The sequence below is a fragment of the Peromyscus eremicus genome, chromosome 12 (assembly GCF_949786415.1).
Source record: "Peromyscus eremicus chromosome 12, PerEre_H2_v1, whole genome shotgun sequence".
NCBI lineage: Eukaryota > Metazoa > Chordata > Mammalia > Rodentia > Cricetidae > Peromyscus > Peromyscus eremicus.
Genome location: NC_081428.1, coordinates 71,536,872 through 71,555,013, shown reverse-complemented (window position 1 = coordinate 71,555,013; position 18,142 = coordinate 71,536,872). Strand labels below are relative to the sequence as shown.

Here is an 18,142-nt window from a genome sequence, read left to right as displayed (position 1 = left end):
CTGAGAAAATGTAGGGATTAAGTTTAATCTTTAAAAGTCATTCCCAAGTCCTTAGAAGACACAGAATATGCTATTGTCAAGAATCTGAAGACAAAGGGAAATCAAAGCGATTCACACAAAAGACAAAGGCGATAGACGAGAAGGACAAAGTAAAAGCACATAGAGGAACAGAGCTTGATGTGAACTGCAGGGTGCACATGGACAGGAAAGACAAGAAGAGGGTCACTTGAGGGAGAGAAGAAGTTGCATCAGAGCTGAAAGCAAACAATGGGATTTCCTAAGGGGAATTAACAAAAACAGTTTGTCCTGAGTCAGCGGAACAACGTTGACTCCATGCAGGAGACTTGTGGTCAATGCACGGGTAAGGAGTAGGGAGGCATGCGTCTTGGTACCGTGTTTGAAAATGGATTTCGTGGATTGAAAGAGGCCAGTAATCCTAGAACTGCTGGTGCCTGGTAGGTGAGATTGAAGGGGCACTAGCTCACTCGAACACGTGACTCAGGCAGCCTTGCCCTTCTTCTCCATTCCCTCTTCCTTGCTAAAAACCATTAGATTACATTCCTAAAGCTAGCCATCAAGGTCTGTTCCCTTATCTGGCCACTAGGCCTCCTGAGGCTGACCACCAAGGTCCAGCTATTAAGATATTGAAGTTCAGAAATCAAAAGCCTCCTTTAGTTCATGTAATTAGCATGCCCAATCAAAACATACCACCGCATCCTAGCCCATTCTAACACAGACCTCCCTTTTTCCCCCTCTTAAAAATGGCATCTGCAAGGTCATTTGCTGCTGTTTTTCTGCCTGAGTCAGAAAGCAGCGTTGTTGTTTTTTTGTTTTTGTTTTTGTTTTGTTTTGTTTTGTTTTTTTTAACTTTAGTTCCCCACTTAATAAAGGCTTTCTCTGTGAAAATGGGTGTTTGGGTGTGGTTTGTGCCTAGTCCAGGGTCTGAGAGGGAGCCCCCGTGTGGGGGCCTCCTTTAGAGATTGTTGGTTACTTTTCTGTTTTTTTTTTCCTCATATTTTTTGATGCAGTTATCATTTTGACCTTTGAAATCAGTAAAGACTAGCACACATTGTAGGAGAAAGCTCGAGGAAGCCCAGGCAGGTGCATCTGGAGTTGCTGAGCCCTGGCAGACGGGCGGGGAAAGGAAGCCAGAAGTGGTCAGAGCTGCCTGGAAGGGCTCCCCTAGGGCTGATGCAGGACACAGGGACCAGTAGGCTTGACTGAGGAAGGAAATGCACTAGGAAACTCTGACCCTAAGATGCCCTTACTTGGCTTTTTGCCATTTTATTTTCTCACTTCCTTCTCCCTTGAAGATGTTTCCATTTATTCTACTCTGGTTGGTTGGGCTGAGTGGCCATTCCCACTTATTCGCTCCATGCTCTTGAAAGGCTAATGAAGTTCATGTCATGCCAGAAGAAACCAAGCCAGAAGGAACCAAGGCTTAAAGATTCGTGCCCTTCTTCCTAGTTAAGAATGTGCAAAACAGCAGGAGGAGCGGGCAAGGCAGGACCAGAGGACACCCAGTTGGTCCCTGAGAGCCATGGTTTCTGTCACACACTGGGCTGAGTGAACTTGATGAAGCTAATTAATCTTTGAAGTCCTTGATTCTTGTCTTTTGAATAATAATGGCATTGGTGAGGCTAGCACAGGGACTGGGGGGAAAGGCGCCTACTACTGTTGCTTTGTAACAGTTTCCTCTGAGATTGAAACAGTCCATCCTGCAGGCGAGCTCTATAAACAGGAAGGTAACAATTCAAAACAGCTTCAGGAAGTCCCGGAAACTGACCAGATTCACTAGGCTCCTCCCGGCCAGAGTGGCAGAGCCATGTTGCAAAGACTCTGAGACTAGACCACCTGCCTGGAAGAAGCCTGTAACAGTTGAGCTGCCTGGGAGAGGCTTAAACCAACTGAGGCACCAGGAAAGGACGACCTCTAGCTAACGTATTGAGCTACGTGTAGGCTGTGCTGTGTGCCCCAGGGTCTCAGCTTTGTGAGCTGTCACCCATGCTGGGGTGGGCCTTGGTGACACTGTTGTCTACCAGTCATTTCTGGTTCTGTAAACAACCCCTCACTCATGTTTCTGTAAATGACCCCAATAAAACTTACTGGTTCACCAAATTGGACTTCGGTGGTGCCATAACTTTGGTCTGTTGTGTGTTTCCTATCTGGGATGAGTAGACATGTGCATTGTCTCCCCAGGAAACGTTTTGTCTCACAACTACCCAGAATTCACATGGTGGAAAGAGAGAACTGAGTCCTACAAGCTGTTCTCTGACCTCCATACTAGTGTTATGGCTCGCATGAACACACACACACACACACACACACACACACACACACACACACACACTAAAATTTAAGACATGGCATTGGGTTGGATCAGCTAGCTAAAGGGATCTATCTGCCCAATCTTAAAGTGATCTGACTCATTATTTACGAAAGTTCTTGTTTTGTTTGAGACAAGGTCTCATTATGTAGCTGTCTGGACTGGTACTCATTGTGTAGCCCAGGCTGGCCTCAAACTTGCTGAGATCCTCCAGTCTCAGCCTCCTGAGTCCTGGGATCACAGGCTAGCCCACCACACTCTGCTTTATGAAGCTTCTTTATACATATGGGCTATGCTCTGAGAATTTGGGATTTTTATAGGCAAGATCCCAGTCATCTGAAAATTCCCTTTTTAATTTTTAATGATAAATTAAAAGAGCTCTAAACATTTTAATGGACATTAAATTCATAAAATACACAAATAACCATGTTAAAGTATACAGTTCAGTGGTATTTAACAGTCTCATCCACATTGTCTTTTGATGCCTTTTTTTTCATGGGCACTGGTGTTTTGCCAGCAGGTATGTCTGTGTGAGGGTGTCCCGTACCCCGGAACTGGAGTTACTGACAGCTGTGTGAGCTGCTACCACATTGCCTTCTTAAAGTGTCATTCTAAGACTCAGCTCAGTGTCATTTTGTGTAATAAAGACACTGCATGGCCTCCCCATGCTCAAGCTTGGGCACAGCAAGTTCTCTAGGTGCAGATGGAGAGGCCCAGGCTGGGTCAGAGGGTCCATAACCAGACTTTCAGCTTCGTGTGCATAGCCAGACTGCTCCCTGGGGTGGTTTACCACTTACATTCCCATTGACAGCGTCTCAGCACTAGCTTCTACTCTCATGACCCACAGTGGAACTCTAGGAAAAGTAAGGCAGCTGTGGGGTGTCACAGTCCAGGGCTGCAGTCTTAGAATGACGGTTTGGAAGGTGGGGCTAAGGCAGGGGGGTTGTGGTTTTGAAGCTAGCCTGAGCACCTACATAGCAAGACTCTCTTAAAAACAAACAAGCAAATCAAAAGAAAACTCAACAATGACAAACAAAAACCCAAACCAAATCATCACCCAAATAGCAAACCAGTTCCACATTGTCTGGAAGTGGTCTCCGAATACTGTGGTGGTGGTGGTGGTGGTGGTGGTGGTGGTGGTGTGTGTGTGTGTGTGCCTGTGTGTGTGCACTTGTGTGTTGAAGGAAGAAGGCAGGGCCATGGGGACTTCAGTTTTTCCTATACTATTTTATTTCTTTGATTAAAAACTGCTTAAGGAATGATACAATATTGATAAGTACTGAATGAGAGGGAAATAGATATACTTTCCTTAATACTTGAGTAATTGATGCACAGAGACACCCCTCCCACATACTCTGGCTAACAGTGTTCTGAAGCAGCTTCTAGATTTGGATGACCTTCCCATCTGTGCTCAAGGTGGTAAGGTAGCCTTTGCTTGTGAATGTTATCTTAAAGATTAGATTAAGTACCCTAAAAAATCGGGGGATTTTTGATTTTTAACCTGGAAAACAAAATAACCGCCGTGGAACGTAAGACGAATCCTCCAGTTGAAGCCTGCCTGCTTTGCTCCACCTAGCTCCAAAAACCTTTAAGATGCTTGGCAAGGCTCTTCTGGGCCTAAGGTGGGGGTGGTGACTCAATGTGCCTCCTCCCTCCAACCCCCACTCGCCACTGCTTTATTCAGGTGAAATCAGGTTAGAACAAATGTAAAGGACCTCTTGGAAGCCAGCTCTGAGAACTGGCCTTGGACAGGGCTGGCCTAGTCAGGGGGCTGCACTACCAAGCCAACAACCGTGTTGAGCACCCTGTTTAGATGCAGGCCTAAGGCTCCCGTACACGGAACACTCTGATGAGCACTTGCCGTATATTTCTTTTTTTTTTTTTCCGGTTTTTCGAGACAGGGTTCTCTGTGTAGCTTTGCGCCTTTCCTGGAACTCACTTGGTAGTCCAGGCTGGCCTCGAACTCACAGAGATCCGCCTGGCTCTGCCTCCCAAGTGCTGGGATTAAAGGCGTGCGCCACCACCGCCCAGCCTCCGTATATTTCTTAATGCTCCCTCTTGATAAGCAAATCTCTTCATGCCCATTTTTAAATCTATCAGGAACAGCAAGAGGAGTCAAGGAGCGAATCATTAATAGCCAGGACATGCACTGAACCTCTCTGAGAACCCACTGACTACTGCCTCCTAGTTCTCAAGCTCCCAGGCCAGTCAGGATGCAAGCCTGTGGGCGCAGGGGAAACCCAACTGCCTGCCATCCTGCCTTCCTGCTCTGAAAAAGGTAGTAAGGACACGTGCCTCATAGTCTGCCTTCTCCATTCTGTGAGACTTAGCACCGCTGCCAGTGAAGTAACAACCCCTCAAAACCCTGGGAACTTAATGTCATTGGGAATTAGGCTGCCTGCCCCCACCCCCCCGGTTCTATGGGTGAAACTACTGAGGCACAGACACGCAGCTCAGTAAGTCACTGAACCCAAGGGCAGAACATGGGTGACAATTCTGTGAACCTCAGTCCAGGTTCCTCACTAGTCCAGTGCTGGCTAGGTGTCTACAGGTGAGCAGAGAATACTGGGGTGGGGTTAGGGTTGGGGTTAGGGTTGGGGGGAAGGGTGGGAGGTGTTACCTCTTCTCTGCCTGAGACCCTGGGCTGGGCTCTTAAAACAGGATCCACAAGGATCTGATTCCCACGGGTCCCTGAGACTCTGCATTTGCTTTCCCAGCACTAGTGAAGTGGGCTTTTTATTAACAAGCTTTGTGTGTTCTGTGGACTAGTCCTGCTAGTCAGGTGAACTTTACATCAGAGATGAGACCAAGTTTCCTATTTCTTCTCAACTAGCTGCTGATCTGAAAGAAAGCGGCCGTAAGCCACGTCTATGCCATTTAATGGAGATTTTGCCTGAAAAAATACCACTTAGCCTTTTCCTTCAGCCGTTCAACTTTGTGTCTGCATGTGTAAGCAGATGTGTGCAACTCTTGTGTGTGTAGTTTTGCATGCACATGTGTGCCTGTGCACATGTGTGGAGGCTAGAGGTTGTCAGGTTCCTCCGCCATCATTCTCTACCTTACTTTCTGAGACAGACTGCCACTGAACCCGGAGCACCCGGATTCAGCTGGACTCGCTGCACAGCAAGTCCCGTCTCTGCTCCCAGTGCTGGGATGACATTGTCCACTGCCCAGGGACAGGACTCAGGTCCTCACCGCCATGGAGTTAGCCCATTCCCTGTCACCATCAGCCTTCTACACTGTACATCCCCCCCTGTGTTCCTCACAGTGGTGCCTCCTCTCTTCACGTCCTGCTGGCCAGGAGAAATAAACGAGGTGCCGTGTGAGAAAAACCTCGGTCAACTTTGTGGCAGTCTTCTGATTTTTCCTGTAATAAATCATTCCTTCTTTCCTCACACGGGTGGGAGGACTGTGTCTAGCACTCCTCAGCAGGGTGGTGTGGCTGCCTGAACTGAGACGGAGTTTCACAGTTCACCACACACACACACACACACACACACACACACACACATCCAAACATGCATCAGGACACACATTACACCCATGCACACATATATACCTGCATACACATGCATACAACTATATGCATACACAAACATATACTGTACACATGCACACACATGTGTACACACACATTTGCACAAACACATACACATGCATGCACACATACATATGTACACGTGCACACACACAGCAAACATATATGCACATACACACACACACACACACACACACACACACACACACACACACAGCAGGAAGGAAGAGGACACTGCCCCGAGGCTGGAGGATTTGCTGAGTTTTAACCCTTGGTGGATAAATTTGTTTACTAGTTTCCAAGCTCAACTCACTCCAGAACACCTGGGATCTTCCCCTTCCTAGTTCAGGCAAAGAACTCTTGGTCAAGTTACTGGGTGCATCGGAGGCCTTATTTAAGAAATGTGATAGTGCTTGTCTCCCTGGTTCAGCTCTGACATGTGACAGCCGGCAGGTGAAGCACCGACATCTTCTGTCCCCTTCTCACTTTCCCTCCTTTCTCTTCACTCTTCCAACCCTCCCGGGCTCAGCTTGCATTTCCTGCAGTCAGATGACTCCCTGCTTAGGAAGCAATGACTTTGGGCAGTGGGCAGCGGCGTCTGAATGGAGTCTTCCCAGGTTGGCGGACCTGGAGCTGCTGAGCCCTGCCCAGTTGTCAATTGTGGCAGTCACCTGCTTCCCAGCCTCTCTTACATGTTCCTCCTGAGGCTCCTGGGCCTCCTGACACCTGTCACTCACTTGCCCTCCCCACCTGGGACCACCCACCACTGTCCTCTAGATGCAGAAATAGTGCCTGTCCCAAGCTCACCCCCTGGCACACGGCACCCTAGCCCCCGACTCCCAAAGCTTACTCTCATGAATAAGTGCCGAAAAGAGTTATGAGGAGATAAGGAAAACAGGAAGTGCCTCTGAACGCTCCCAGCAATCCCCAGCCTGGCAGCCCACCCCCTCCTGAGGTCCCACTGTTGGCCACCAGGCCACCAATTCCCTGTGTGGTTGAGGAAGTGTTGCTGCATCCTGGACCCCAAGGGGACTGTCAGGCATGGCCAGGCTGGAGCCAGTGGGGCGGTCCAAAGAGGCAGGGGAGCTGAGCTGCTGTATTCTGGGCACAGTGTCAAGGCCAGCTGCGGGAGAACAAGGGCTCGCTGTGTCTGCAGCTGGCCGCGGTTAGGCAGGGCTGTCCCTCACTAGCGGTATATTTAAAGAGACCCCACCAGAGTGAGGTGCCAAGAGGAAGGACGCACACAGATCTGTTTGCCACACTCAGCTCCTTCAGCTCCAGCTCCCAGGCAGCGTATTTATGTACAAACGAGGCGGGCAGGCTGCCTCAGCCTCTCCCAGGTGTAGGTGGCCTCAGCCATTTATCACTTGGAGACACAGGCTCTTGGCCTTTGGACCTCTGTGCCCTGTGGCCAAACTGGCAGAAAGGTGCCTCCCGCCACAGTGTCAGTAACCCAGCAACCAAAACGGAGAGGCCCCCAGATGAGTCAAGTAGAGCCTTATGGAACCTCTGGCTGTGTGTTTTGTTTGTGAACACTCCCAGCGAGCATGGGCACAGCCTCCCTCCCAGCAGGGAGTGGCAGGGCCTTCCCACTCTGCCAACAGGCTTCATTCTCCTATCAGAGGGATGGCCAGGCCTCAGTAGCAGCTCATTGCTCACAGCAGCTTCTAGACCCGACTTTTTTGTTCAGGAATTGGGGGGATGATAGGAGATTTCCTCACATGTTTTTTTCTCAAGTGCAAAGCAGACCGCGGGCCTGAATTCCACGAGAACGTGGGATTGTTAGCAAAGAGTCCATCATGGGCAGAGGCCCCAGCGAGTGAAGACAGCATGTGTGCATAGAAATGTGGTCTCTGACAGGCCAGAGCCATGCTGCTTCAGGAGAGCAGCGCTGTAAAAGTGGGGCAGGAAGCAGGCTCCTCAGCCAGGCGAGGGCCACCACCAGGCAAACCGTCCGAGGCAGGCTGCTACAAGCGCTGGGAGTCCTTGGGAAAACACAGCACACCGTCAGGCTGAGCTGCATAGTTGTGGGGCCCAGTTCAAACTGAAAACGCACAGCTCTTTGTTTAAAAAAAAACCAGAATTATTCGGAATTTCAAGATGGTGACAGGAGGGCTCTCCAGATCACAGGGAGCTTTGTTCAGGCTACACACCTACAAGACTGGTCCAGGGCACCTGTGAGTCAGCTCTTCGAGGCAGGTGAGATAGAAGATGCTCTGATCAACTCTCAGCCCACGAGCACCACCTTTGCTGTGCTACAGCACAGTAACCCAGCAGCAGCCTTCCTCCCTTGCTCATTTGGTGGTAACTGTCTCTTTAAGTGGGAAAGCATGGACGAGGGTCAGAGTGACTATGGCCGTGAGGATCCCAGAGCCCCAGAGATCCACTTGCACAGGGTAAGAAAGAACTCGCCAACAACTGGAGCCCCCTAAGTGAGGTTGTGTAGACATCTGGGGACGGGGTGGTCTACGTGAAATAGGCTAGACTCACCTCCAGCTTTATGTGATCATGGAGTTTCTTGCAGGTGGCTGCAAAGGTCTCCGAGGTACCAAATTCAAAATACCACAGCTTGTTCTTCATCCTGGATCACGAAGCAGAGAGACATTTTTTCAGTCGTCATTCTGTACTTGAACTGGTCCTGAGAAACAGCTCTGCTCTTTGGCCCATGTGGCCCAAACCCCCAAATTCCCTAATCTTATACTGTGACACTTGCCAATCGGATTATCACGGAATAGAAAATTTATCGACATGTTCTTGTCAGAAACTTGAGAGAAAATCTGCTCATGTCTTAGACATCATGGACTCTGGGTCAACTGCTAATTGTACCCTGAGGTTCCTGGTTAGAGCAGGAAAGGCATGCTCTCCTCTGGAGCTGCATCAAGGAGCCTTCCTATCAGCTCGAGGTAGCAAATGACAGCATGCCCTGCTCCCTGTCCTTCATCAGAGCAGAGCTCCCTTCTGGGGATGGTTAGGGTACAAAGAACAGCAGCCTTTCGAAGATGGATGAGAGAAGCTCTTCACTAAACCAGACCCAGTCCACAATGCTCTGTCTATCTTCTGTTTGGGGGAAGCAGAGTGATAGGAATTAATGCAGACAGAGAAAGAGAAGGAACAAAGTTGGGTTGTTTGGGAGCAGTGGCCACTGTCTTCCCAGGTGTATTTGTACAGGCTGCTCAGCCCTTCTTTAGAGAGGATCTGCTTCAAAGTAGGAGCTTGCCAATCTGAGCTTTACAAGTTTTCAACGTTTTCTTTAGGGGACAGAGAGGAATAAAAATCCATCATTTGGGCGTTTATGAATCAGAGGGCTTTCAGAGTCAGGTGGGGTCCCTGACACTCCATGGTTTGCTCAGACAGTCTCATCAGGAAGTGTTCCTTTGGTTCTCCATTCCGTCCCCCCCCCCCCCAACCATCACCCCATTAACAGGGACTGGCTAAGAGAGGGGACACCTGCCTAGCTTACAGGCAGACAGACTTTGCTAAGGAAGGATTAAACAAAATGACATTCTTCTTGGCACTCAAGACAGAGGAAGCGTCCTCGACTGTTGCTAATCCTCAGCTCTGTGGACCAGGGAGAAAGAGGGCTCTTGAGAGGAGGCAGGTTCTTGTTTCTTCCTGGGCATAGTGGCTGATTCATCGGCCCGCCAGCCACGCTTTCTGTGTTTCTCCAGCACTTCGCCTAGAACTTGAACACAAGACTGAATTCTTCTACCCTATGGAGACTGATTTCTAAGATCTGGTTGGCTGGTCAGCAGCCTTTCTGACCCTTGATCTGTGTGAGAATAAATAAGTGACAGTAGGGAGAAGTGTAGATCACTGTACTTCATAAACGCACCCCCCCCCCCAGACGCGTCAGGAGTACTTTAGGCCAGTGCCCGTCGGCTGTGCCACCGCACGGGCTGTGTGAGTCACTGCTTTTTCAATCCTCAGGGTGGCATCCTCGGGGTGGCATGTGAGGTCTGGGGCAGGCTGAGCCCTGGTTCCAGCAGGCTCACCTGTACCTGCATTGTGTCACGGAAGTATTTTCATTTGCTATGCATGCTACACTGGGAAAAACCTGAGGCCATAGCACTGTCCTATGTTACTGTCTCTCTGCCCAGAAACGTGTATATGCATCTCACTCAAGGATCTCGTTCAAATGAAGATTCTGGGTCAGTCGTTCATGGCGGAGCCCCTGACTCCCTGTTCTCCAACAAGCTGTTGATGCGGCTGGCTGCAGAAGTGGGGCTCCACCTCCAGTTCTCGGGTGTCAGCATCCTTCAGAATTCTCCGGGGCATTGGGGGGGAACCGGTTGAAATGCTATTGCCAGCATTTCATTTGTAGACTCTGACAGCTGTGGAGCGGAGTCCAGGCGCATGGACTTTTATGGGTGTCCAGATGATCATTATGCTTATGGCCAGTGGACAGGGCCAGTGCTCCAGATGCTATGAAAACTGTTGACAAATATGGAACTACTTGAACTGAAGGAAAGGACTCCTCAGGGGAATGGAAGGACAGCGCCTTTCAGCAGGCAGTGATGGCTGGAGACCAAGTAAGGGGAAAACACAGGTGGCTGTAAACTCCAGGGTCCTGCATTCCTTCCCAGCAGTCCTAGCGTCTCTGTGGCAGGAGACTCGCCCTGCAAGCCTGTTTTCAAGCATCACTGCTGGTCTGAATCATGACTTCTGAAAGTTATTGCCTGGAGATTTAGAGTTTTAATAAAAATTTCCGGAAGCCATGGCTATTTTTGCCCCAAAGTGGCTCTTTTGATGATCTAATGAGGTTAAGAGGTCGCAACTAGGTCAGTATTGCGGAATAATAGGACCGCCTGGATTACCCATCCATGGATAGCTGTGTGACCTTTGGCAGGATGCTTAATCCTTTTAAATCTCACTCTCCTCTTCTGTAAAACAGTGAATGAAAGAGATCTGCTTCTCAGGATGGTGGAGAAGATTGAATGAGATGTCGCTACTCACTCTTAGCTGTTGGTATTTCACAGTTATCAGCTGGTGTATTTGAATAACACAGGAAGGGAAAAACGACAGACCTGCCTGGCTGTATAGCTGTAGGCTTTATGTATTTACATGCGCTGGAAAGGAAAATACTCAGTCATATTTGTTAGATCATATGTTTTGACTTTTGGCTAAAAATTTGTTCCCCTCATATCTAATTTAATACATTTTTTAAAAGAGTCACAGACCACATCTTAATCCCTAGTTAATTCTCTGGACTGGTCACGTGGTTGGTTAAAGATGTGATATGCTAACAAATATGCTTCGGAGAAGCTGAACTGCATGTTCGATATGAAACAAAATATTAATATGGGGTTGGAGCCATGGAGCAGTGGGTAAGGATGCTTGCCACCAAGCCTGGTGACCTGAGTTCGATCCCTGGGACCCACATGCTGTTCTTATACACGCACCATGGTGCATGTGCATCCACTTCTACAAATGAATAAACAATAAAAAACCAAAAAATATTAATGCAACACACATTCATTTTGTCTGGACTAGGGAGGGGTGTATGACATACAACAAAGAACAAATACAGAATTTTATGAACCAGGCACCTTGTAAAGATGACAAGGAAGCGCTAGGGTATCCCAAAGGAAAGACACCCAGTTCTTTTCTTTCTTTCTTCTCTCTCTCTCTCTCTCTCTCTCTCTCTCTCTCTCTCTCTCTCTCTTTTTGTTTTTCGAGACAGGGTTTCTTCATGTAGTTTTGGTGCTTTTCCTGCATCTCACTCTGTAGACCAGGCTGGCCTCGAACTCACAGAGATGATCCACCTGGCTCTGCCTCCCGAGGGGCTGGGATCAAAGAGGTGTGCCACCACCGCCCGGCAACACCCAGTTCTTAAGTGTCTTAAGTGATGGGCTCAGAAGCAGTCAGGGCAAGTGTCTTTAGGGTAGGATGATGTTAAAGTTGGGTTCAGAAGAATGCAAGGGAGCAGAAAAGATAAAGGGCAAACAATCTAGGCAGAGGAGGAAGCCCAGGGGTCTCCATCAAATTTCCATTGCTATAACACAACTCCTAGAGTTGGTCAACTTATAAAGAAAAGAGGTTTATTCAGCTGGAGGCCCAAGACCAGGGCACTGGCTCAGCTAAAGGCCTTGTGCTGTGCCATAGCACGGCTAGGAAGCAAAAAGAGAAGCAGGAGGGTGTGGAGAGAGGAAGCAAACGCAGATAAAGGAAGCTGCGCTTGCTCTAGCACAAGCCCTCACAGAAACGCCCTCATTCTTGAGTAAGCTACATGGATCCTCCATGACGGCAGGTCCCTTATGATCCAAGGGGCCCTTAAAGGCCCTCTTGCCTCTCAACCTTGCTAACTGGAGCCAGACCTCATCTAAATCATAACCCCAGGAAATGGGTCTGGGCAAGTGCCAAAGGGACATAGAACTCAAGCAGGGGTGGGGTGGGCGCCCGCTAGCCATAGCTGGAGGGTCAGATTGGATGTGCCAGTGCTTGGGCTCAATGGTGAAGTCTACGGGGAGTCATAGGCCATCCTTGGGTGGGAATGAGGGCAGTGTGGTGACAGTAATGACCTGATCTCTTGCAGGGTTCTGGAGTGTGCATGGTTTATATATGCGTTTGTGTGTGTGTGTGTGTGTGTGTGTGTGTGTGTGCGCGCGTGCGCGTGTTCTGGAGTTCACTATTTTGACCAGACTGACTGGCCAGTAAGTGCCAGGCATCAGCCAGCCTCCGCCTCCGCTGTGTGGGTGCCTGGGGTCTGAACTCAGGTCCTCATGCTTGCTTAAGAAGCACTGTAAAAATGCAGACTGGAGGCTTGGAGAGTAGTTTGGATGTGGTGTAGGAGTCCAGGAGAGAATTTCCCAAGGCCTGAACAATGGCAGTAAAATGATGCCAAGATAGAATCAGAGGCTGGAAGAGGTGGGATTGGCGGGGCTGGTCCTGAAGAGTGAGAAGTAGCTAACGAGGCATTTAGCGTTAGGACAGCATGACACATGCAGGCTGTTTTCCTGAGACCAGGGTGCAGGAGGTCACTTTCTGGGGGTAGTCTTCATTGCAACTAAAGGATTTGGATTGTGGCCCATGTATCCATCTGTTCATCCATCCAAATATACCGAAGATATATCGGCAGCTACTATGGGCCACACGCCACATAAGGACCAGCTACGTGTTCTCCTCACTGAGCTTTTGTATTTTCAGTAGCATCACCAAGACTAACACTGGCCCCCTGGCCCACAGGACACTCTTGTGCTTAAGATCCTATGGAGTCCATCTGTCCTGTTAACGCAGGCAGTGTGGGGTTAGGAGTGAACGTGTTCTATTCCCACAGCGCCTTGCTTTTGCAGTCTGCTGAACACTTTACTTTTCCATTTTTAATTTTATGTGTATGAGTGTTCTGCCTGTATGTGCTAGTGCACTGTGCACACGGCGTGCCTGGGAAGTGCAGAAGAGGGCGTTGGACCCCTTGGACCTGGAGTTGCAGATGACTATGAGCTGCCGTGTGGCCTCTGGTGACAGAGGTGACCTAGGGCTGCTACAAAAGCAGCCAGTGAGCCAGTGCTCTTAGCCCCCGAGGAATCTCTCTAGCCCCTCTTTTAAACATTTTTCATTTAAAATTGCTTTAATTCTTAGAAGAGTCTCAGAAAGCCGGTATTATGTATTCTACAAGAGGATTCAAAGATCGGATCCTTCTCTGCCATGCCCTTTCCTCCTTTCTCGTAACTATCACAGCTTTAGTAGGCGATGGGAGGGGCACCGGAGCCCATAGTTTGAGGCAGGAGACTCACTCCCTTCTCTCTGCCAACTAGAGAACATGGACCCTGTTGTCCCCTCTCTTTTGGACCCTGTTGTCCCCTCTCTTTTGGAGACGCCTCCCAAGCCTCATCACTCCTAGAGCCTATCAGAGGATTCTGCTGCTGAATGTGGCCCCGATCTGTCTGCTTCATTCTCTGTTGTATGGACCATCATAGCATTTGGGGGTTCAGAGGACTGGGGCTCTCACCTTCTTATTTGGCCCATTATTTAGAGTTCTTTGAATCCCTCACTCTACTGCAAAGTAGAAACATTATCCTCTACCCAACGAAGTTGTGAAGCTTCAGTGGCAAGTGTGAAGCATTGGTCAGGGGGTTTAGTGCATTCTCCGTGCTCAGTAAGGGCCAAGAGACACGGTTACTGGAACACTCATTCCGCTTTGGCTCTTGAGGTAAGGGCAGGTAGGTTTTTTTTTTTTTTGTTTTTTCCTCTCCCCCAAGTGGCCAATATATTTTGAAGAAGAGAAAACTAACAATGTTTTAATGACTGGGGGGGCTGGAAAACATTTTCTGCATCTCTCTTCCTGAATTTTCGTTGGCCACCGCTTCTCTCCTTCCCATAATCACCTTGCAGGCTGGAGGTGACTAATCCTTAACCATGCCCTAGGGCTGAATCTCCAGGTCCTGAGGCTCCTCTTCTCAGGCTCTGATCTCCCCAGGTGGACCCGTTCTTGAACCCTCAGGCCCTCCTTTGGGTTCCAGGAGGTGTCTTAGGCATGCGATAGACAGCAGCAGCAGACGCATTGTTGATTTTGGTTCTGGTTGTCTCGATTCCCTTTGGTTTATAGGGAAATAACATCAGTGACACCTGAGTTAGTTGAGTCTTTTCATTTGACAGATGAAGAAAAGGAGACTAATTAAAAATGTTCTTTTATGTTGTCAGCAATTCAGGGCTTAGGATCAGTCATCATCCTGACAGCTATGAATTGGTTGTTTTCAAGAAGGGCCTGTAAAACCAGCCAGCTGCTGCCCGTCTGCACCAGCAGAGCAGCGTGTTCAGCTCCCTCAACCACCCCGAGCTCCTGGTGGCTCTTTTCTGAGAATCAAGGAAGTTTTTAGGCAACAGGCCTTTGAAGTCATCAAAAGTCAAAACATGAAAACGTTTCTTTTGGGCTTAGAAGTCTACACAGAGAATGTTACAGTTATTTCTAGAAACAGAACCCTTGAACTGAAGGCTTCCCTTCTTGTGGTTTAGACTTTGATAACCAGGTTCCCTGAGTAGCTCGTGACTGAAATAGCTCTTTGGGCCTTCTGTGTCAGTCAGCATTGGGTTGGGAGGCCTGGTGGAACAGAGGCTGCCCACAAGAGGGTGTTCTCTATGGGAAAAACAGTACCTAGCCAACAGGCCGTTTTCTGTACGTTAATGACACATGTTCACAGAGTTTGTCTCAATGGAAAAAAGGAATGATTTTGGATGGGGCATTTTGAATGAATATTAGCATAGGCTAATATCTATTTGAATACTTGGTCCCTGGCTGGTAGAACTCTTTGGGAAGGATTGGGACGTGTGGCCTTGTTGGAGGAGGTGTGTCACTGGGAGTGAGATTTGAAGTTTCAAAGTCCCTGCCACTCCCAGTGAGCTCCCTCTCTGCCTCCTACTTTTGGATAAGAGTGTAAGCTCTCAGCTGCTGCTCCCGTGTCATGGCTGCCTCCCGCCGGCTGCCATGCTTCCCACCGTGATGGTCATGGACTCTAACCCTCTGGAACCATGAGCCCAAATTAAATGCTTTCCTTTATAAGTTGCCTTGGTCATGGCATCCAGTAACTAAGACATTGGGTTTCCTGAGTAGTTGTTGGCACTTGTTTGTTTGTTTGTTTTGTTTGTTTGTTTTTGCTATTTCTACTAAAACAATAAACTAAGATCAGGTCATTAACATGAATGTCAACCTAGCAAATCAGAAACACAAAAAAGGCACGGGCAGCCGCAGCTGAGTTATAATTGGATGACGGATGTCACGGTACAGAGATATTACCTGAGAACATTCCACATAGTTAAATTCCAAATGCCTTTGGAAGTGTAGTCATGTTAACCCAAATTTGTGTAAAGAATTAGAAAAACAAAAAACAAACCCACAAAAACAAAAGAAGAAGAAGAGCCATGGCAGAAGGGTTTATGTCAGGGACCAGAACGTCAGTCCCCACAAGCCCGTGACTGTCACCTCCCAGGTGCAGCAGAAGCCATCTGTGTCACTGGCATCCTCAGCTGCCCTTGACCATCAGAGGGCCTGTCACCACATCTAATCCACCCTGCATGCTGTCCCCTCTTCTTGCTGCTCACAGAATGGGGCACTTGGTGACCCTTGGTCACGGAGCTGTGAGAGGAATAATCTCTTCCAAGAGGCGGCAGTGGCCCTTTCTGTCCAAGGGAAACTGAACACCCAGCAATCAGGAAGGGGCTTTATAAATAGCTGGGTTTTTTCGTGCCCTGAATGGGACTTTTGTGCCTGCTGGGCCTGCCAACAGATTTGTGTTGGCTCAGTGTATTTCAGCTTCAAGGAGCGAGGTATTCCCTGGCTTTGGTCCATGCTTGGGACAGGGTTGGGTTCATGGCGCTCAGAAAGACATAGGATGATGAATGATGACAGGATTGGCGGCCGGAGACCAGGAAGGGGTGGACGGACATGGAGGGAGGGCAAAAGGGGAGTGATCAAGAACGGGTCCACCAAAAATGCCAGTAATGGAGGAACTTGCTTAAGGTGCATGTTATTATGTAAGTGTGGAATCCTCTTAATGACCTGTGATATCAAGACACTTCTTTTTTTTTTTTTTTTTTTTTTTTTTTTTTTTTTTGGTTTTTCGAGACAGGGTTTCTCTGTGTAGCTTTGCGCCTTTCCTGGGACTCACTTGGTAGCCCAGGCTGGCCTCGAACTCACAGAGATCCGCCTGGCTCTGCCTCCTGAGTGCTGGGATTAAAGGCGTGCGTCACCACTGCCCGGCATCAAGACACTTCTTAAGTCTTACATGTGTGAAGTTTTATAGGTAAATATCACCTATGACAGTTTGCATTTAAATGGTCTTTGAGATTCAAGTACTTCCAGCCAGAGAGCCGCCAGTTCTGAGAACTCTCCAAAGTATAAAGAGATGAATTACTGTCAAAAGTTCTTTCTTTCATCTTTTTTCCTCCCTTCCTCCCTCCCCCTCTCTCCCTCCCTCCCTCCCTCCCTCCCTCTCTCCTCCCCTCTTTCTTTTCTAACTTCCTTTCTTTTTGAGACAGGGTATCACTATATAGTCCTGACTGGGCTGGAACTCAATATGAAGGCTAGGCAGGCCTCAGACTCACAGAGATCCCCTTGCCTCTCCCTCGTGAGTACTGGGATTAAAGGTGATACTCCCTGCCCACTGTTGACATTTCTTAATGTAGAAGAGTTATTCATACATTTAATCATAATAAAGACCATATAAGATAACTAGTGTGTTAAATCTTTAAAAAATATAGAATGAAAGGAAGCCATAAATTTGAAATACAGAAAGGAGGGGCATATGAAAGAATTGGAGGGAAGAAAGGGAAGAGGGTAAAATTAATGAAGAAAAGTAAATTATTAATAAAAGCATGGAATGGAATTATATCAATTATAGTGTTACCGCTTGGTATCAAGAGATACTAAATGAATGGCCAATGAATGTTGAATAATAAGAATGGAAAAACGAAGTACAATTTAGGACTTCTTGATGACAAAGATCTTACTGAGTAGCATGCCCATGGAGGGTAGTGCAGATGGTTAGAAATTGTGTACTCTTTAATAGTTAGAGGGCACGTGCAGAGCCAACACTCCTTACCCAGTCTGGATGGTGATCCTAGTCTAGGCATCTTATTAGGAAACAGTCTCTGACGATACAGATGAAGACACAGAGCTGGGATGGAAATGCCAGCTCCTGACCTGGAATCCATATTCCTTACCACTTTACTCCCCTGGCTCCCACTACCATGCCGCAGAGGCGTATGAGAGAAATGGAACATAGAGCCAAACTCGTAAGAGCAAGTGACCATGACCACTAGTCCTCAGTCGTGCTTGTGGCTCATAGGACCCAATCTCAAGGTGGCCTGGCTGTGCTTGCTTGGGGTATGTGGTACTCATCAGAGTGGTCGGGACCTCCTTATCGGTCTTTGCTTTCTACACTTGGCCAAAAATACTAAGGGGCCAAACCTATAATCTTATTATGTTGGAGAATCTTCTTCCCTTTCAAGGCTAAGTCTGAACTCCGAAGAATTACAGCTTCCTAAGAGTGGGCTCTCCTCTTCTGCAGGAGACAGCTTGTTTTTGTGGACTAAGGACACATTCTCCTTTGATAGACTCTCATTGTCTGGCCTCTGACAACATCTTCTCCAGAGGGCATCCACTCATGATCAAGCCTCCCCAAGTCTGAAATAGTAAATTCCTCCAGTGTAGGACATAGGGCCTGCAGAGACACAGCCCACGAGAAAAAGCTTCTTTAAGTAAAGAATTGTGCACATAATTATAATCACAGCACTCAGGAGGCTGAGGCAGGAGGACTGCTGTGTGTCTGAGGCCAGTGGGTAACGGT

General features: G+C 48.3%; 1 protein-coding gene across 1 annotated transcript in view; it reads right to left on the bottom strand.

Moving 5' to 3' along the window:
• The window catches only part of Dgkg (diacylglycerol kinase gamma), a 198,541-nt gene that overhangs the window by 45,479 nt on the left and 134,920 nt on the right, over positions 1 to 18,142 (bottom strand). The window contains exon 21 of the mRNA XM_059277313.1: positions 8,355 to 8,445. Within this exon, the coding sequence (XP_059133296.1) occupies positions 8,355 to 8,445 (91 nt within the window). The remainder of the gene's footprint in view (positions 1 to 8,354; positions 8,446 to 18,142) is intronic.